This window comes from Taeniopygia guttata, chromosome 2 (genome assembly GCF_048771995.1).
Source record: "Taeniopygia guttata chromosome 2, bTaeGut7.mat, whole genome shotgun sequence".
In the NCBI taxonomy this organism is placed as follows: Eukaryota; Metazoa; Chordata; class Aves; order Passeriformes; family Estrildidae; genus Taeniopygia; species Taeniopygia guttata.
Window position 1 is genome coordinate 106631831 of NC_133026.1, and position 17909 is coordinate 106649739.

At 40.3% G+C, this 17909-nt stretch overlaps 1 protein-coding gene across 2 annotated transcripts in view; it reads left to right on the forward strand.

Moving 5' to 3' along the window:
- The window catches only part of TAF4B (TATA-box binding protein associated factor 4b), a 71187-nt gene that overhangs the window by 41977 nt on the left and 11301 nt on the right, over positions 1-17909 (forward strand). For both annotated transcript variants that reach the window (XM_030266113.4, XM_030266114.4), the window contains 3 exons: positions 2885-3010; positions 3971-4027; positions 16209-16328. In XM_030266113.4, the coding sequence (XP_030121973.4) occupies positions 2885-3010; positions 3971-4027; positions 16209-16328 (303 nt within the window). The remainder of the gene's footprint in view (positions 1-2884; positions 3011-3970; positions 4028-16208; positions 16329-17909) is intronic.

The window sequence follows — 17909 nt, forward strand, 5'->3', positions numbered from 1 at the left end:
CTGTTCTCCTTTCCCTCATGGCTTTTGATTGGTACCCCTGCACAGTGTGGGCTACATCTATGTCAGATAAAGTCCCAGAGTCTTTCCAGGAGGGTTGGGTGGTTGCTCCATAAGGGGCTTTGTACTGGCCTATCTTCATTACAAAAATACAGTAACAGGGCTAGTTGTGGTGAAACCAAAGTAACTATTGTTAGGGTAGGAGTTGGTGTAAAAAGGCCAGTAATTGATGGGATCATAGTCAGGAAACTCTTCTTCCCAGTCTACTCAGCTCATGCCTAGCAGCTTTCATCTGACAGATAGCCCTGCAGGGAAAGTGAATTGGCAGGGTAAAAGCTTCATGCTATGCCATCATGTAGACTTGTTAACTGTAGTCCTTTTTTTGTTAAATTTAAGAAATTATATTTGGAAGCCACTGACTTAATTGGGATAAAGCTATGATGGTGGTCTCTTTATATGAAGTAGGAATAGCCTTTCAGATGGTTGGGAGCTGCTGTCTGTGATGCAGCTCTTGTTGCAGTGCTTGTATAGCTTTTGGAAGACCATAAAGGGAAAAGGTTTTTATGTGGATTCATAATCATGATCAGCTGCCATGCTCCTGTGGTTGGAGCCCCTGAGCTCATGGCTCTGAGAGGCATGGTGTGGTGCTGAGCTGTAAATGATGCACTGTGAACACATTTTCCCTTCATGCAGTAGCGCTGAAATGCCACAGCACTAAACTGCATTACCTGTAGGGCCATGGGATGTGGGTGATTATGCTTCATCATAAGAGCACTGGCTACAAGTCATGAACAGGGCTACAATGTAATGTTTTCTGTCTGAGCAATGCCCTGCTAAATGACCACAGAGAAGGTCATTGAGTAGGACAAAATATAACTGCAGGTGTTCCTCTTTTAAAAATTCCTGAAATAAGCTATCTTAAAACAGGTGATGAGCTGAAATACTGTTACGGATGCACCTATTTCTTGTCCCATATGAGCTCATGGTAGTGCATTGAGGAGCTTCTGCTTGAGACATTTACATTGCTGGTTGGTATAGGGTCATGGATTTGTCTTAAAATGTGTAAATATCTGGCTATTCCAAAGCAAAACACTTCTAAACTTTGGAAAAAATAATCTTCTGGTACTACAGCTTTCTTCTTTGTCCTTTTAAAAGGATTGTGGCATGGTGGTGGATTATTATAAACTGCTGCTTCAAAACAAGTTGTACTGATGTACTGAGAATGACTCAGACATAGCTTATGCTTTGTGGGGAGCAGTTAAAAAAGACTTGAGCAGTGACAGAAGTGGAGGGGAAAAGGTTTGTTGGACTTTTTTGCAGAGCCACAGATGCTGCTTGAGAAGGTCTCTGTTGCAGCATATGGTGTGTTTTGAGCCACAGTTGATAATACGTGACAATGAGGTGGCTCATTGAAAAGGACCAAACGTAATACCAGAAAAGGGATTGATTTCATGCTCTGACTCAGTTGTGACAATTCAGATCAGAAGACAACAGTGCTCCACAAAAAAACTTTTACTTTCCTTCTGTCTTTTCATAGTGCACAGCTGGGTGTGAGAACAAGAGTCTGAGTATATTATCCTTGAAAACTAAAAACTGAGTAACTGAAGTCATGGATAGTCCATATACTTAACATATAACCTTGCCTAAAATACAGCTGTAAAATATCCTGTGCTTCTTTTAGAATAGTTGTATGTCAGAATTGTTTCATTACAATGTGAGCCTGGTGTGAGATAGAACAAAGAGTCACCGGAAGTGCATAGTGGTTTTGGCTGATAAATGCTTGAGGATAAGTTTCTCAAGAAAAAAGTAAAATAAGTTCACAAAGTAACAGAGAAAAAAGACAGCTGTAGGACGTGCACTAAAAAGTGGTACAAACAGGTGGCACAGACATGCCTCATCTATAATGGGCTCCTTGTCTTGTGTTGCCTAATAGCCATCTGGCCAATGCATGGCTCAAGAAGTCTGTCTTGAGAAGAGCAGAATAGTAAAACCAAGCTTTTCATTGCCAGTTGACCATGTTTGGGATCTTTCCTTTCTCTGCCTTTCTGAGCTAAAGTAAATGTCAACTCAGGCTTTCCAGTGGGGGCAAAAATAAAACATAAAATAAACTACTGATTGATATTCTTGAGACCAAAATGACCTCAGTCCTGTTTCAATGCCCGTGTGTCCAGTGATTGTTGGACTAAATCTAATCATTAGTATTCACTGGCCCAGCTTTGTACAGGTGGCTGGACCAGATGACTTCCCTAGGTTACCTTTCAACATAAGCTATTCTGGGACTCAAAAGATTCACTGAGGCAAAAATATGTATTCTTAAAGCTATAATAAACCGTATATAATATATTTCACCTTCTTCACCCCTAAGATTCATTATAACTGGTTCTAGACCACCTCTCCAATACATAAATCATCTTTTTGGTAATTCCACGTCATGCTTGTTTCAACTTCTGCATTAAATGGCTGAAACTGGAACACAAAGCACTAGAAACTTATAATGTCAAATTTAATTTTTTTTCTCTTCAAGGTAGAAAAGAGATTGTGTCCTGCTTCTTTACAATTCCCTTTTCTTTTCCTGACATGTTTACTGGATATTAAGTTGATGGTTTAAAACAAAATTTCTTTAGTTTAAGGTTAGGGAAGACTTCTATTATTATAGTCAATATAGACTGGATGTTGTTAATGTCACTTTTTCAATAACCTCTTACTAGTCACAGTCACCTGGAAGCATACTTCAGTGGAGAGGAGATGTGTAAATGACTACCCACCACCTGAAGTCTTGATAAAACAGCCCACACTTTTCAGCCTTGAAAAATAGTGTTGTTCTTCTCAGGTTGTTCCCATTAGGTTTATCAGCTCATGGTTGTCTATAACAAAGTTGTTTTTTCAGGGAAGCGATAAGTACATTGTATGTAGTGACACCAGAGCACAACTGAGATTTCTTGAGAAGCTTGATCACCTAGAAAAGCAGAGAAAAGATGAAGAGGAACGTGAAATGTTGCTTCGAGCAGCCAAGGTAAGACTCTAGGTTTCCAAGGAAGTAGTCATGTCCTCTAGATTGGTGAGCATCTTCAGATTTCTCCTACTTCTGCTTTAAGTATAGTAACCATTAATTCTGTCACTGAAAATCTATAATGTTTAGGACAATTGAGGCTATACAAAAAAGTATTTAACCTATTTACATTTCTTAAAAAGTCCACAGGAGTTTTTTGAAATGTGTGGTGGGGTGAACTGCCCTTTTGAGATTATTTCTACAGGTCAAAATTAAGTAAAACTCTATAAATGTCCTTCCTGTATCTCTTTTTGCCTCTGAAACAGAAGCCTGGTGAGATCCACCACCTTTGCAGGTGTATTTATTTTCTGTAGTCAAGTTTGGAGGGTTAGCCTTGGAGCTGGTACCACAGGATCCATGAGCCCCTGGTGGAGCTGTTGCTAGTACAGAATAACTTTCTTCTCTCTTCCTTCCCCTCAGGAAGAGGAGGGAAAAAAAAAAAGCTATGACGGTAGATGTTGCTTCATCAGCTGTGACTTGACCATCTTCTGTTGATTCTTTTCTTTTGGTTTTGTTTCAGGCTGAATTCTGGAGCCACTTGGGTGGAAGCCTGATCTAGGGTTGAAGGAACAGTGTTGTGCTTGCATGGACTGAACTCCTTTCTTTCCTATACTTCCTGTCCTTTTTTAAGTGTCTGCTGCTGACATGAACATCATGCCTAGACTGGACCTGACTGACAGTGTTAGCATCATTTTCAGCTTAATCTTGCCTCTGGCTAGAGCAGAGGCAGCCGGCCCAGATGAGGAGGGGTGTGCACGTATGTGCGTGGAGGGGGATGGAAGCCCGTCTGGATTGAGGCATTCACCCCTGGAGCTAAATCTCTCAATCACCAGAGAAAACTGTCATTTATTAAATATTCAACAGATAGGATGGTGTTTGGACACCAGTAATTTCTATTCAATCTTTTTCTTCTTCCTTTGGCAGAGCCGTTCCAATAAAGAAGATCCAGAGCAACTGCGGTTAAAGCAGAAAGCAAAAGAGGTAGGAGTTTCCAGTTACCATGCTTGCCTTTGTGTGTTGAGAGGAGGTTGGCAGCCCTGTCCTGGCAATTAGGTCAGGGTTTATTTTGCTGCTGCATACCATTTGCAGAGGCCTTGGGGAAGGACAGGAACTGCCACAGGCAAGGGCAGTGCTTCAAATGAGGTCAATGAATTATGAGCTCTCTTTTTTTAACATTTTATTTTTGCAGTTTCAGTCCTGTCTCGAAGCAGTCCTTTGTAAACTGCAGCAGTACACTTGGTAGGAATAAAATGTGGGATTAGAAAAAAAAAAAAAAAGAAACTTTGAGATTTAGCATCTGGGACTGTACAATAGGCTACATTTTTCCAGGGTAATTGTTCGTTTTGTAAATCTGATACTGCTTATAATTCTTTGGCTGGGAGGCGGTACTGGGATTTAGTTTTAAATGGAAAACGCCTCTGGCTTTTAATTTTCTGGGCCCAGCAGTTTTCTGTTCTGGAATGGAGCCCTTGTTTCACACAGTTCATGTTTAGCTGCAGGGGTTTTAGTTTATAGCTTAGACTGGTTAAGCTTTTACTCCCAGAGGCCTCTGCATAGCAACTGTAGAAATCAACAAATAAGTTCATTTATGTCTGCAGCCTCCTCTCAGTAGCTGACTTTTTACATTTCCCAATATCCATTTCCTGACTTTTCTAGCCTGAGAGAAAAAAGCTCCACTAATTGGAGCTTATTTTAATTGAGCCTTAATATTGGATCTCACTGGAGTTGCCCCCAAAGCTACTGGGAACAGAATGAAATGAAAGTACCTAAGGTTGAAGATGTGTGTGCGTGTGTATGTGTGTGTGAAATTTTTCACTTGACCTACAGATTCTTGTCCCTGCTGAATAAATCATCAAGCCTGTTCACATTTCTGATTAAGGATCTGACAGCAGACGATAATAAAGACAATTGAGGTGTGAGACGTGTGATACAGAGCTGAAGAAATTGGTTTCTATAGTTACTTGACTGATTTCATGCAATTTTTAAGGATCTTTGTGCTAAATGAGAGTGATTTTCTGAGCAACCTTTTTCCTTAACTGTGCCTCTTGAACTATGAAATTTGTTGTTGCTTAACATTGCTGCACTTGGCTCCTAGGTGCCAGCAGCAGCAGGTTATTTATGAATGCTTTAAAGGCCCTTATTGTTTGGATTAATGTAGGAGCACAGGCAAAACAAATGGAAATCCAGTAAAATAGTATTTGAATCAATGGTCTGGATTTGCACCACAGTGGATGAAATTTGTAAAGTGAGAAAGAAGGAACTTGCTTTACTACCTATCTTTTAATTCTTTGTTTCTGCTTACAACTCTTTCATCGTTGCTACAATCTGTGAGTACAAAGTTGCCCTAAAGCCCTTCCCAGTTTGCCTCTAGTGCCACCAGGATCAACAATCAGTGGGTGATGCTAATCTGTCTTGTTTTGTAGGTGACTTTACCTCAGCATCATCTGATCATTTCTAGATGTACTTTCTTTTAATAAAGGCTGCAAAGTATTTCATTTATGCAGCTTCTTTTCCCTTGTTTTCTGAACAATGATGTGTCAAATTATTAAAAGTATTTTGTGGTTTGCATATTTAGAACACAAAGAAGGTTAGATTAGATTCACTGATATTTTTCATGAGATCTCTTTTAAAAAGTGGCATGGTGGTGTACAAAAAAAGGAGCCAACAGAGCAGAGAAGGCATATAAGTTTAGTGCTTGGTCTTCTAATATGTCTTGAGTTCCCGTCCTTCAGTGCGTCTCATCTTGTGCCAGACTAACACAACCTGCATCACTCTTTGTCCTGTGTATTTCTGCATGCTGTGCTGCTCCCAGAGTGACAGTCTCCAACTGCTCCACCAAAAGAAGAGGAGGCAGATGTGCCTCTTGGGGCAACACAGACCTTTGTGTTGGTATTCACTTGCCCTCTGTCCTGCTGCTTTGTTCTCCAGAGAATGAGGCAGCCAGAAGCTTCTCCAAGCTTCACATGGAGAATGGGGACACCCACCTTCTGTACCGTGGTGCTTTTTCATCTGAGACCATCTCAAGATTGAGTGGAAATGAGAACAAATCCATCTGGGAAAAATTAGCACTTTATTGACAGTTTGGGAGAAAACTGTGTGTAAATGCACACATTTGCATTGAAAAAATGCAAGCATGAATAGGACTGGAATAAGAACAAAATAAAGATCAACAAATATCCCAAGACTAAAACTAGTAACACAGAAGCATGGTGTACAGTGGGATGAAGGCTTGAAATGGCTTACCCTTGTCTGTCTGTCTTGTCATGTTGTAGTTATAGTCTGCTCCTAAGGAACCAAACTTGGAAACATTGATACCTTTGTCAGCTGGAATCAGATCCTTTCCAGGACACTGTAGTCGAGTATCTGCTGGAAAGCCTGACTGATTGTCTGCTTATAGTTCTTTAAGAATTAATATGGACCTGCCTTCCTCAAAGCTGTCTTTTGTATGTTGATGGGAGAAGGGAGAGGGTGTGGAGTAATGGCACTGTAGCATGTTCTAGAACAAAGTTTCCCAAAATGCAGGGTGTACATCCTGACAATGAATACTTATAAATCCAGGATGTGCTGTCATCCAGTAGCTGGAAGCAATGTCTTAACATTGCTGGAAGTACATCCAGAGACTCTGCAGTGGATTCTTTTATCCAAAAGGCTATACATAATTGCTGTGACCTTTTCATCACTTTTTGCATGACCTATTGCCTCAAACTTCCCCTATGCTAAGTCATTTACTTTCCTATATTCTTAGCCTATGTAGCTTGCCATGAATTAAGTCTGTATTTATTTCCATCTTTCACCTGTTTCAGCAGATTTTAATACCTATGGAAAGTGCACATTCCTTCTGAGACAGCTGCAAGGCTTGCCCCAAGCTGCTGCTTTGTGCACTCAAGAATTTTGTCCTTGCTCTCCTCACGGACCAGCTCTTTGTGCAGTGGTGTTCCTGCAGTCTGGATAAATTACCCCTGTTTTTCATTCTGCTTTATCTGCCTCTTCAAGCTGAGAGGATGCAGTCCTCTCATTGTCCATGATGTTTGCACTATTAAACCGTGACTTTTTTTAGGTGGTTTCTGCTATTTCCTGTTCTATTTTCCACAATGCTTCCAGTTACAAAGAAAATGTTCAGTCGATGTGATTCTTGCTGCTATATTTATAGTTTATCTGTGGCTTCTTCCCCTTTCCTAAAATGAGCTTTCCTAAATTGAGTAGGTGTAGGAGGATACTGTCAAATGTGCAAGCCAGACATATGAACAGTTCATCGCAGAAGACCTGTAAAAATGTCAGTATTGAACAGTGTGTACTATAATTCTAAATATAAACTCTGATCCCTTAGAATCATTTAGGTTGGAAAAGATCTCCAAGATCATTGAGCCCAGCTGTTAACCTAGCACTGCCAAGTCTTGGTCCATCACTAATCAGTGTTCCTAACTGCCACATCTAAATATTTTTTAGATCCCCCCAAGGATGGTGACTCAACTACTTCCTAGGACAGCCTGTTCAAATGCTTGACAACCCTTTTGGTGAAGGAATTTTTCCCAATTTCTTTGTCCATCCTCTTCAAAAGTGACTGTGCTTTTGTACTATGTCTTCAGGAAGCTTAAGGCTGAGCCTGGGCAAACCTTTCCGAATGTACCTGGGCAAGATACCTGCTTGGGGTTGAGCAGGTGAAGAGGTATTTTACTGAGAGCATCTTTGCTTATTTCCATAGTAGCCACCTCTATCCCTACTCTTACCTTGTCTGTCAGCACATAAAGGGGAGCAGATACATCTTGAGCTAGGGGAGGAGTGTGTGAAGCAAGCACCTGATGGACAGCAGATTTGCCTGCCCCATTCTTTGCTCTCTCAGCAGCTCTGTTCACTTGGGACTGCACAGATCTTCCCACTCCCTTGTTCCTGCCTGCTTGACGCACTCATGCAGTTTTTGACACAGATACAAGATGGCAGTAGATGAGATGCTGAGAAAATTCAATACCTTTAGTATCAGCTGACTGGGAGGAAAATGGCAAACCCTAGGGGTTTTGTAGAGACAAAACAACACCAAACAAAGAGCCAGCATAGTGCATTCTTGGTCTTACATAGTAATGACTGAATTTCAGTTGTTCTGTAGCATCTTTTCAACAGTTACCATCTTTTTTTTGTGATTCATATAACCTTCTAACTCCTTATTTCCCCTCACAGGCACAGATAACAAGTTACTGTAACTTGATTCTTTGCTGCTTGCCCTACCACCTCCAACTCACATTTTCAAGCTGTTTGTTTTCTTTTTCTTCTTGTGCTGCTTCTCTGTCTAGTCTTCTGGACCCAGTGGTTCAAATTATTTAAGACCACCCTTGTGGCAGGGCAGAAGTTAACCATAACCTCTCAAAAAACAAGTACAGGTTGCTGCAAACAAAACAAGACCTTATTGTTATCAATTGGCTTTTCTTATGAGCCTTCAGTGGCAACCTAAGAGCTTCTGCTTAATTACCTGATTTATATTATCTTTATTGTTCTGTAGTGTTTCTTGCCTGCTTCTGCATGTTTTGGAAAAAAATAAAAACCAAACCATGATAATCAAAGAGACATAAATTTTGTTAGCTGCAATGTAGCCTTACAAATTACAAAGGGCAATCGTCAGAGATTTGGTGTGTTACAAGTCTTGTAGAAAGTCAGGAATAGAAATTCCATGTGTTAGATTATTGGGCGAGCTACAAAGCAAACCAAATGGCTGTAACCAACTCACATTGGTGTTTTGAAGGAATGTAAGAAAAGAGTGGCTGAGACACTGCATCTAATGCCCTAAAACCATCTGCCTGAAAGATGGTAAGAACTATCTTTAGTGAAAAACAGCCCCCCCTCAAAACTCCATTAAGTGTTTTCTTGGATTTACAGTAGCCTTTTCTCAGTTTGTCTGAGAGACAGAGAATGAACATATAACTGGTTGTAAGCATGGCCTTGGATTAGAAATTTGCTAATAGAGGAAACTTTACGGCTGAAAGTACATGAAGAAAATGACAATGAAGACCTGGAGAGTTGTCTGCCAAGAAGAGTTGGGTGGACTGTATGATGAGATGGACAAACCTGCCTGCTGAAGGTCATTGAACAGCCTTCATCTAAGTGATAGCATCTGAAAAAAAACTTGTGGAATATGTTGCATTGGTGCGGGGTACTGTAGTCTGTTTCTTGTTCTTGCAGCAAAATTAGCCTAAGCAGTGTCTGAAAGCACACAGAGAGCTTGATGGTGGATGACTGATGCCCAAGAATTTCCCTGGGTCTCCAAGTAAGGCAAGCTGATGGCATTGCACAGGGGAAATCATGTTCCAAGTGTCCTAGAAAACACAGAAATGTATCCATAATGGTTAAGAAAACAAAAAAAACTGGTAAAAAGAAATACCAGTTGGTATTTCTTCTTGGAAATTCTTACCAAGAGTGGGCAAAATAAGGGGTCAGGAAATCACTGTGCCCTGGATTTTTTCCTCATGTGGAGTTAATTATATATTAGGAAATAGCCACTAAGAATACCAATTTTTTTTCCCCTCCTCCTGTAGATTACTTCATGGGTATCCTGGGAAAACGTTCTGTTGTTCTCCAGAACATTTAATTGCACCCTTTTAGACAGGCAAAGCACCTGGTCTTGGGGCACACAGCCATGGTAGGGCCTGTTCTGCCACTGAAGCAAGTATGTGGTATATTAACCTGAAAGAAATCTACAGTACTACATACAGCTCTATTATAAGTCAGGGCTGCATTTCAAAGCAGTGCATGCTATTCTGCCTTTCCGCTGTTAAATCTAAATTACAACAGAGGGAAAAGTCAGTGGAAACTAATTGTATGGCTAATTAAAACAGTTTGAAAGGAAGCAATTGCAAGAAGAGAAATTGCATTATAGGCAGGAGGAGAGGATGGTAAATGTTTAAATATGCAGCCTCCAAGTGTCAGTTTTCCTCAGAGAATGTCCCCCATATGAGAAGTCTGCTATTCAGCCACGTTCAACCTGTAGGGCAGAAAATTTTGTATAGGAAAGGTAGAGGCTGGAGGCAGTAATGCTCATTGAGCTTTATGACAACCAGTGTGAGAGGCTTGGGATTGAAAGCAGATTTTAAGGTTTATTTTTCATTTTCTTCTCAAGTTCCTTATAATGCTTAAAGGGAATGTGAAAAAAATTGCAGTTCTTTCTTCCAAAGACAATGAAGAGAGAAGTGACTGAGAGCAGTAGACAGCTTTCAAAGCACTAAACAGAGGACATAATGAAACCCAGTGAAACCTTGCTTGAAAAAGCTGGTCAAAAAGAGAGAATGGATACAAAAAAGAGAAAAGTCATTTCAGTGGAATAAGTGGACCCACTAAAAAGGAACCTTGGTGTTAAATTCTTTAAAAATACACCGTAAAGGGCAAATAAAACGCTCAGATAGGTCCTGAAGTTTCTCTTTCACAGATGTGGGCTGAAAAAGGTAGAAATTGAAATTTGGTTACAGTTTCTTTGACTGGCTTTGACTTTCACTATTTTTAATTTATTGTTTAGTTTCTTCATTAATGAAGCTGATAGGATTGGGAGCTTCTGACTCTTTTGTATGCCTATATTCCTTTCTTGCCTGCCCCCCCCTCCCCCAAGTCTTATAAAAATTCTTGTTCATCTACTTTAGTGCTTTTATTACTCCTGATGTACTTATTGCTAGATAGCACACATAACCCTTAGGCATACATTAAGTTGTCTTCAGCCTTCCCTGCTTTCCTTTCCTGCCAGTTCTTCTGTTAGTTTAAATATTTATTTAATCTGTCCTGTACTCTATCTGCCTGTAATGTCATATATGGAGACATCCCCACTTTCTACTTAATATTAAACCCAGTGTCTTGTACATGTACTTTTAAGTCTTTCTCTTATATTAATTACGACCAAATCCAGAATTGTGGTGTTTAGCCACATCAGTCTTGCTAGCATTTTTTCTGAGCTCATTTACATCCATGGGGCTGTATTTATTTGTTATTGGATTGCCAAGACAATTTTTTGGCTTTTTTTTTTTTCCCCAGGCATAAGTTCCTAGCATTCAAATGAAGAGAGATTTCTTTTCTCTGCCCCTCAGATTTGTTTCCTAGTACTTTGTATATTGAAGTGCCTGCAGAAGCAGACAGTGGTAGGAATTTCTCATGCCAGCACAATGCTGGCGTGTCATCTGCTGGACAAGGGCCGCCTGTCTGGCTTTTCTCTAACCTCAGTCCTGTTACTGCTCTGTGAGCCCTGGCTAAGACAGGTGATCTCATCTCTACCTGTTGAAAAACCTTCCCTGGTAAAACCATTTATTGAGGATCTAGAGCAAATGTTTCTTGTGCTTTGTCCTTATGAAAGCTTATATCAAATACCTGGATCCTGTCCTGGATACTTTGTGACCAGACATGAAGACTTTAATCTACTCTTTTTTCCAAGAGGAACTTGTATTCAGCTAGATAACACTATTTTTCCCCACCTTTGATAATACAGCCACCCTCTACTGTACACATCATGGATTAGCTGCTGTGAATTAGCTGACTTTATTTGTAGCAATGTATACTTTCCATCATTTGTGTTTAAGGGATTCTATATCTTTAGGGAAAGCCTTGAGATTTGCATAACTTGCATTATTGAGGCTCTGATAAGGCAGACAACCACATTATCGTGTTCTTCGTAACCAAAAGAGTTTAAAACCAATCTGCAGTATTGCTTTAAGTAAAAGTTTCAGCATCTCATAGCTGAAGTACTTCTTGTCTTCTTATACAACTTGAAATGTATTTTTTAATATTAAAGTGCCTCAAAAATGTCGTTGGTGTAACAGTAAAATAGATTTTGCATATTTTCTGAAATGTGGTGTATGAGACGTGAGAGAGTTTCTGTGAGCAGGAAAAAAATACTTTTCTCAGAGGATTGAGTGAAGAACAGAGAGGTCAATTTTAAAACCTTTCATTTTGTGTGATTACAGCCATGCTGCAAGTGCCATTTCACTACACGGAAGGACTTTAAAATGTACCTTATTTCCTGATTTCTGCTGCAGGTCAGATTAACTAAAATGGTTATTGTGTCACCCTAGAGATTCCGGCTTGCTGGAAGACCAGACTTTAAACCCTATTTTTATTATTAAAAAGGCCAGCAGCAACAAAGACTATTTTACAAGTTCTGAGACGTTTTCATAGCAATTTGATCCTTATACACAGGTTTTTGGAACTCTTTGTACTGCAATTCTTAGCGTATGTGAAATCGGAAAGGGGAGGAAGGAAGCATGAACATTCATTTGCCACTTGCCTGTAACCCATCCCTTCTTAATGCCCTTCTTGGGGAATGAATTTTGAATAGGGCATGTGTTGGGTTCTTGTGTTGTGATGGAAGAGCAGCATCTTGCAGCAGATGAAATAGGTCAGGTTGAGGGGCAGCCTGCTAGTTTGGGGGGTCCAACATATGGTGCAGCTCCCCCCTGCTCCTGTGGAATTACCATAACACAGTTCAGTCTTCAAGGCAGATCAGTCTATTGTCAAGATAAGTATGATGGTGTGATTTCACCTGGGTGTGACAGTTCTCTTTGTATCCCATCGTACTCAAAGACAACAGTGATAATAAAACTGACCTCTAGAAGGGAAGCCATGCAGCTTCTCTATGTTATATTTTAATAAAGTGTATATACCACTTTTACTGCCCCTTATGCAGTGATCTTTCTTCCCTAAATTATATGCTACAAAACTAACCATTAAAGAAAGACTTGATTCCACATAGTCATATCTTGCTCTTTCCTAATCTTGTTTAGGAAAATCTGGCAGTAGTTAGCCAGCCAGTATCCTCAGGTACCCCTTGACATTATCTGCCTGTCTTCTCCTTATCCTGTGCTTTTAACTGCTCACACAATGTTTAGACATTTAATCTGCAATTTTTAATGGAACAAAACTTGATGAAAAGATGATTTTGCTGGCTTCAGCAGGGTAATTTGGATGTCTGCCCATATCACTTAATGGGGATCTGTTGAGTCTATTATAGAAATTGAGTGTTTAAATTCATTTGTCTTAATTATGTTCTCAGAAAAATCCCTGAGATGTGTGGAATGCAACAAGATTATGATTTTTTTTCTTCTTTTGCTCCAAACCCCTGGTGAGATTCTTTATGGTTTGAAAAATCCTTTGACTAGCTAGAAGGTGCAAAATGTATTGGAGAGAGCAGATGTTGGTAATGACATGTGATTCCAGCATTGTCTTGGGAACTGCCTGGTCGAAGATGCATCAGTTCTGTTTCTAGAAAGCAGATCTTTTTTATATAGCCTCCCAAGTGTCATTCTCTCCTTTGTTACCTCTGTCAGCACTGCCCTCCAGCAGCATTGCTCCCTCCTGCAGTGTCTGTGCCAGCAGCACACTTGGTCTGCTAGAATTCCATGGGGTAAATGGTGGTGGTGCAAGTCCTCAACCAGAGCAGCATCCCGATGCTCCACCATGAGAGCCTCAGCTTGCCCAGTCCCCTCCACCCCCTGCTGATGCCAGCCCAAAGCCCTCTTGGTATTTAATTCGTAGCTCTGCCTTTTGTCCTCACACTTGACCATGGCTGCCCATCAACAGCGTCTGTAAAAAGAAGAGAGGGGCTTATTTCAATGCTGCTTCCAGCCAGAGGTGTTGAGCAGCCACATGTTTTTGATAAGTCTAACTGCAGTAAGCTGGTTGGTGTGTATTTTATAAAGTTGAGAGGGAATGGGGATGTGTTTTCCAATGGTTTCCGGGGATGGAAGCACATGGTTAGACTAATAAAGGCTTTTGTTTTGTTTTGCTTTGTCTTAAGTTTAATAGTTTTAAAAGTCATTTTACTTTGAGTGTAATGGTTCCTAAATTAAAGCAAATCATCTTTCCCTTTCTGGTTTTCTTTTTCACTGGAGGCTTTAGGAGTTAAATCTTTCCCCAGAGGGGTGCTGTGTGCATGGCATGTTGCAGTGCCCCTTCTCATGGCAAGAAGACTGTGGGGTACATGTGACCATCATGATGACTGAACTACACTGCTAGTAGGAAGGAGTGCTTTACTTCTGCAGGGATGCTCCTTAGCTGCTTGCAAGGGTGGGTGGCTCCAGGTGTTGGAGTCCTGGGCAGCTGAGGCTGGAAGTCAGCACCTGCCTCTGCCAAAAAATCTCAGCATTTTATTGCTGAGATTTAACGCTTATTCTAAGCATTTTATTGCTCCTGCCTAAATCTTTCACCATTTGTGACGTTTCAAATTTTTCTTTTAATTTATTTTCACTTTCCCCCATCTCTAATTGTGTGTTACTGAATATAAAGATATGATATTTAATCTATATGTGAGATTAAAGGAAAATTTATCTTAAACATTTTATGCTAGTAGGCTGGTTGGAGTTAACCTCAGACAATTGCAAAATACTAGTAGTTTGAAAGTTCATAGTCTGTAAAGTATTCTTGAAAGCAGTTGTGTGTATTTAGATAAAAACAAGCTGACTGAATTGAGTGAATTTTGATAAATAAGGTTTTAATTGTGTACACTGCAGACAAAAGCAAGTGTGTGTGGTAAGTGAATGATGGTATCTACCTTTGACGAACTACTACTGTATGAAGAAATACTGCTACAATAAAAGCCAAAAAAACCTCTAGTCTCAACATATTTGTTAAAATCTCGCTTTCCCTGATTTCTGCTGAAAAACCTTGAGCAGCTTGAGTCTTCCAGGGAACACTGTCCTTTTTGGAATCTTGACCTGAAATACTGGGGTTTTTTTTAAATAGCCTAGTTGTTGCAGTACCTGATGTGAAGCTGCTACCATCACTGAAGTCTACTTATATGATAAAGTAAGGCTTGTAGCAACACTCCCCCAGAAACCACCCAGCCAAAAGCTCTCTCCCCCAAAACACTCCCATTGAACCCCAAAGTATTTCTTTGTTGTGGATTCATCTCTATTTAAGTGGTAGCAAGTAGGAGACATACACCATGTAGGGACTGCAAGCTCAGTTGTTCTCAACTGCTCTTCTCTCCAAGTGGGATCTTTGAGAGCTGAAAAGCAAGCAAAATCATAGAGTGTTGCAAGCTTGGAACGCAAGATATCTGTATTGACTGGGTGAGGAAGTCCAAGGAATTTATTTGGTTTAAGATGGGGGAGGGGAGGAAACTTGGATGTTTTCCTACCCATGATATGGTTGTACTTTTATTTTTTTTAAGATGTGGACGCACATCCATGCAGAGAATCCCCATCTGAACAATCTTTTAAGTCCTAAGGATGTGGGCTACAGAGCTATATTAGTTGCAGGTCAGACGATCCTAGGGTTGACATCACCCAGAGGTTTATGTTTGGAAAGCCTTCCTTCTCCACCCATGCTCCAAGTTGGACAGCTGGTGGATCTGGAAGCAGTGTGGTTGTATTAGCAAGGTGGCTGATCTAAGACAGTAAGTCTGTCATCAGACTTCACTGGGTTGGGCTCCAGAGCAGCTGGCATTGATAATTATTGAATAGAATGTGTCTTGAAATGCAAGAATAAAACTTTTTTTTTTTTCTTTTTAAATTTTAATCCTCTCTACTGTGGTTTTCTATCCCATCCCAAGTTTACCTAACTCAGATGAAGGTTGTTTCTAATGATTTCTTAGTGTTCAACAGTTTGGGAGGTGAGTGAAAATAAACATGCACTGTATCACTACCTTGCTTCAGATGTTCCTGAGCATTCAAATATGTGCTGGGAAAAGAAAGAATAGTAGTCAACTAGCAGCATGCTGTTAAATTGGGTAGTACAGTGTTTCACAGAGGCAGTATTAAGTGCTGAGTTCAGGTAATAGAGGAAATTTGGTATCTTTCTTGTGCAGTTAGGAATTGAGATTTTGAAATAAGAATAAAACCAGGTCACATAACCCGGTAACTTCAATTTTTAACACTAATCCAGCTTCGTAAACCATTCAGACCAAGATTTTCCATTAACTAGAAACAACAAGCCTTATGAGGTAAGGAAGCAGCTGCAATGCTCGTGTTAAAGCTGCATTGATACCACAGTGTGGTCTCTGTAAAAGGTGTTACTTGAACAGTGCTGTCCATAGGGCTCCAAGCATGACTGAGTACTGGAATTTGTCAAAAGTGACCAGAAAGAGGGGAACAATGCTGTAAAACACATTGTTTCTGTAGGAGCTATAGAGCCATCTGAAGCAGCTCTATAAAGAACCTTTAACATAATATGTGTCATAATTAATGTGGATTTTTTTTTTAATTAGATGCAACAATTGGAATTAGCACAGATGCAGCAAAGAGAAGCCAACCTCACAGCTTTGGCAGCCATTGGACCAAGGAAGAAAAGACCATTGGATTCATCAAACGTTGGATCTGGGCTCGAGGTACAGACGTGGCTTGCAACAACTTGCATGCTGTTACATCTTCACACTGAATTATATTTACCTTTCCCTTTAGGAAGAAGTGGGAATTCTCTAACACAAAATGGTTTGTTGCGTTCTGTAAGAAACCTAGTTTGTGTGTTAGGTGCTTGAAAGGATTGTTTCTGGTAAATTTGATGGGAGGGTGTAATTGTATGTTAAAGGAAAGACTGTGCATAAGAGCACAGTGTGTAAAGGACTAAATGAAATAATGACTCAGAGAAATTCCCATCTATAGGGGAGGGTAACCAAGTTGTGGTGGCCTTCCACAGTGGATAATTGTCATGGCCCCTCAGGTGAACTCACAGTTCCTGGTTTGGATGCCTTTGAAATGGCTCTTGATTTAACATTTGACTGGGCACATTTATTCATGCACAATGCACAGGGACTCTTCTCCAATATTCTGTAAGTTCACCTTTGCTAGGTTCTCCCAAAATGCTGTACGTAAGTCTATAAGGCTAGACCATTCACTTCCTGCAACGAACCAGATCATCTTCTATGGCTCATGTTGTATACTGAAAGTGCTTTTAACAAACCTTTTCTGAGCACAGCTCTCAATATGCTGAAGAGTAACTGTTCCCAGTACCTGGGAAGCTTTTGTGGCTGCAGAAGTCCTGAGGAGACTGACAGCCTACTTCTGTTAGAGGTCATCATATTTGCTGGAGATGGAGAAATTGGTGTTACAGCCAGTTTTGCCCCACTGTCATGAAGCCTTGATATTGCTCAGGTGACAGGCTGGTTGGCCTGACATAATCACAACAATCAGGAGCCTGGAAAGTAACTCTTGTGTGGAGGCAGTGGTGGTAAAGTTGTCCTTTCTGATCAACCTGCAGTTTTTTTCATTCTTGTTGTCTGGGAAGTTTAAATAGATGGTAGGATTGAAAACACTGTCATTTTAGCATAGCAGAGTCTGGGAGGACCTTGTCTTCAGTTATTTGCATTGTAACTGAGACAGTGGTGGCAACTGTCCAGTAGTTTTTTCTTCATTTGGACTGTGACAAGAGGCCTCACTAAGCAGGTGAGATAGAGTTGCTTCAGTGAATTCTTAACTTATTTTTCCCTGGCATGGATACAGAAGTAGGTCTTTGAATACTCCCTGTTAGCCACAAGTGAAGGGAAGCAATCTTTCTCTAAACAAGCTGCAGAAAGCAGCGTTCACAGCTTTTGAGCAGCTTTTCTTCTCTTCTTTGAAGCTTTTAAATGCACTTTCACATGAAGCTAAATGTAGGGTTATTTTTTTTTAATACCACTGGAAAAACTTGAAAAAATCAGTCTAGCACAATAACAGTTTTCCCCATCCTTTTCTCATCTTCCCCCAAGCTTCTATCAGGTAACTATTCCTGTTCTTCATAGTGGTTTTCTGTAATTATTGCCGGATTTGTTTCTGAATATTTAACAAGTCTGCCTGTTAAGTAGCTTTCAGTTATTTCTCATCATCTGTGGTATGTCTGCTTTATTAAAAGCTTCATGAGATTATGCCGAAGTGAGGCAGATAACAGTGTTGCTGTTGAAAGCTGGTGATCCATTATTTACTTTGCCACTTCA